The sequence below is a fragment of the Aegilops tauschii genome, chromosome 2 (genome assembly GCF_002575655.3).
Source record: "Aegilops tauschii subsp. strangulata cultivar AL8/78 chromosome 2, Aet v6.0, whole genome shotgun sequence".
Classification (NCBI taxonomy): Eukaryota; Viridiplantae; Streptophyta; class Magnoliopsida; order Poales; family Poaceae; genus Aegilops; species Aegilops tauschii.
Genome location: NC_053036.3, coordinates 116,124,919 through 116,127,703, shown reverse-complemented (window position 1 = coordinate 116,127,703; position 2,785 = coordinate 116,124,919). Strand labels below are relative to the sequence as shown.

Genomic DNA, 2,785 nt, shown 5'->3' with positions numbered 1-2,785 from the left:
CATACTGGCTTCCCGTACCTTCTTTGATGGCATTTACCCCACCTTTGCAATTTGATGCTATGATCACATGTGACAGAGAGAGGAGGAGTGCTATACTCGCTGTAAGCGAGACATAGCATTCGCGTTGTTTTGGGGTCACGGCAAGGAAGATTGAGAACCCACCCAAGCGGCTGACAACGGGAACGGCCCAAGCCCAAGCTTGCTAAAATTCCGCGGCATAAATTTCACAACGACCTTCTCTTCCTCCTTTGTTCAAAATTTGAACGGCGCCGCCCCCAAATCGCCCCGTTTCCCCACCAATTCCCCACCCCACCTCGCTCCCCCAACGTCGGCAGCCGGAGCGCCATGGCTGAACCCAACTCGTACGAGGAGCAGCGCAGGAGGCAGGTGGAGGAGAACAAGCGGAAGCTGGAGGAGCTGTGCCTGCACCGCCTCTCCGCCGCCGTCAAGCCCATGCCGGTCAGTTCGTTCCCATGCCTCCTTCGTCATAAAAGATCTCTTGCCTTCTATGCTTCGGAGTCTGGTTCCTTACCTTACCTCGTTTGATTTTATTGGTGCCCCACCGCCACAGACCAAGCAGCTGAAGTTGCGGAAGGCTGCCGCGCCACCAGCACTGACCCAGCGGTCCGGCCGCGTCGCCAGTCTTCTCAGGCAACCTGATTACCGCAACATCGTACGTTTGGGGATTTCGTGCTTTTTTCCCCTTTGCTTTCCTAGCCACATACCCATACTAACCCTAAGAATGTGTATCTGTTTGTGTTCGACAAGAGTATCCTGAGGTACACCCATGTCTCACCCAAACTGTTCTTTCCATCGAAATATATTATGAATAGGAATATGAGGAGTCCATATCTTAATTAACTTTCAGCGGAACATATGTCAGTAAGACATTACCACCTGATCTAGTGTACGTGGCTGAGGAAGCGAGGGCCTACGCCTTCAGCAAGGCCAAAGAGCTCAAGAACCAGCTGTGCTCTGACCACCCCTCTTTCATCAAGCCCATCTCCAATTATGCTGCCACAAGTTCCTGGCTGGTAAAGCAAGAAGATTACCATTGATGATGCATTGTTTCCATCCCATCAATACAGCAATAGCTTACTTGACGTTGATTTGCTCGGATATTTTGCAGAACATCCGGTCACAGGTCAATAAGAGGTATCTCACGTGGAGTGATGAGATGGTCTTTCTGGTGGATGAAGAGGATGGCGAGTTTCACATGCCTTACCATGCGCTAAGTGGTTCCTTCGGCAATGGATGGAAATGGTTCGCCATTGGTCACAAGCTGGCTGATGGTGATTGCTTGGTGTTCCATCTAGTTGAGAAGACAAAGTTCAAGGTGAGATTCTTAAGTTGTTCGAGCCCTGTTTGGAACCCAGGATTTCTTTTGAAACCACATGTGGTCAGAGTTGACAAGTCATTTCTTACGGGTTTGCTGTGCAATAGGCTGGGTTCTAAATGAGCATCATGATTCTAAAACTTCTAATTTTTTTGTTAGGTGAGTTACTAGTGTTATCCACATTATTGTTTAAGTGTTTAAGTCCAATGTTTCTATACAGCCAAACATTGATGTGATGTTGATTGAGTTATTACTGCATCACAAAACTGGAATTGTAAATGAGCCAAAAGGGATCATTAAGACATAATGATAGAGACGATCCATGTATGTTAATTTACCATGACGAACTATGCAACCTCTATTATGTAAATGATGCAGGTTTACATAATTAGAGCAAGTTCCTATTACGAAAAGGACTTGTTGACGCCTTTAGCTTCAACTATTGTGACCTTTTATACTTTATTATGTAAATGATGCAGGTTTACATAATTAGAGCAAGTTCCTATTACGAAAAGGACCTGTTGACGCCTTTAGCTCAACCATTGTGACTGCAGAAGGTAAGTTCCTGACCATTATCTGCATTGGTTCTCAATAATTAGGAAAAATCTGGTACCTTTTTTTCTGCTATGTAACCATTTCCTTCTACTATGATGCTTCGAACCCCAAACTTAATGATTCTTCTCTGCATTTAAATTTCCAAGGTGTTCTTGAACAATTTATAGTTTTCTATGCGGTAGATATGTAGAGGAACTTCTGGCCTGCCATCTTTTCTTTTTACCCCTAGATGATCCTTCGTTTGCTTTTGCGTACAATAGTTAAACTATAATGAGTTAACATCATATTAAAGGCTAAAAGGTAATTTTCTACAAAGAATGAACTATACTCTAGATATTAATGAATCCTTAGTTTCAATCTTTCTTCACTTCTATGTAACCCTGTTAAGCTGTTCAATATTCCATAATCATACAGTTTCTTATCTTTATCCATAAAAATAAACAGTATCAAAATCCAAACATATCTATAGAACAACCAAAAATGAGGTGATAATGGATTTATCCATATACTGCTCTTGCTTTTCTATGTTTTGGTTCTCCTGCCACGTTGAAAGTTTCAAAGAATTTCTTACTCAGTAGAACAGCTAGCACCTGGTTTCTTGATCACTACCAGTAAGTATTGTTGGGTGAGTGAGAGCAACATACAGTCTAAACTGAATAAAGATTGTTTACCAATTGATCATCGGGCCAAAATGGAGCGCAACATAATCTTTGAAGAAGCCGTTATCTGACCCCCTAAAGGTGTAACAGTGGCTGGCCTCATCTTCTAGCATTCATATTTTACCTGAGCCAGATAAAATGCCATGTTGAATGCAATTTGTCTGACCTTAGTACACAGTAAGGTTAAGATCAAGCTTCCTGAAATTACAGATTCTTCAGCACTTGCTTGAAGACT

General features: G+C 42.9%; 1 protein-coding gene across 1 annotated transcript; it reads left to right on the top strand.

Annotated features, from left to right (window-relative positions):
- The first annotated feature begins 282 nt into the window (after nucleotides 1-282).
- Nucleotides 283-1,884, top strand: LOC109761068 (B3 domain-containing protein Os06g0194400-like). Its single transcript, XM_073506924.1, has 6 exons — nucleotides 283-459; nucleotides 572-673; nucleotides 718-779; nucleotides 869-1,034; nucleotides 1,130-1,336; nucleotides 1,816-1,884. Exons 1-6 carry the CDS (start codon nucleotides 346-348, stop codon nucleotides 1,882-1,884), a joined length of 720 nt encoding a protein of 239 aa, XP_073363025.1. The 5' UTR covers nucleotides 283-345.
- The last annotated feature ends 901 nt before the right edge of the window (nucleotides 1,885-2,785 follow it).

What these genes read in the sequence shown, in the direction of transcription:
- LOC109761068 (XM_073506924.1), top strand. Translation starts at nt 346, where the DNA reads ATGGCTGAACCCAACTCGTACGAGGAGCAGCGCAGGAGGCAGGTGGAG. An exon ending in CCGCCGTCAAGCCCATGCCG is followed by an intron (nt 460 to 571) that starts GTCAGTTCGTTC and finishes CCACCGCCACAG; the next exon opens with ACCAAGCAGCTGAAGTTGCG. An exon ending in TTGAGAAGACAAAGTTCAAG is followed by an intron (nt 1,337 to 1,815) that starts GTGAGATTCTTA and finishes TAAATGATGCAG; the next exon opens with GTTTACATAATTAGAGCAAG.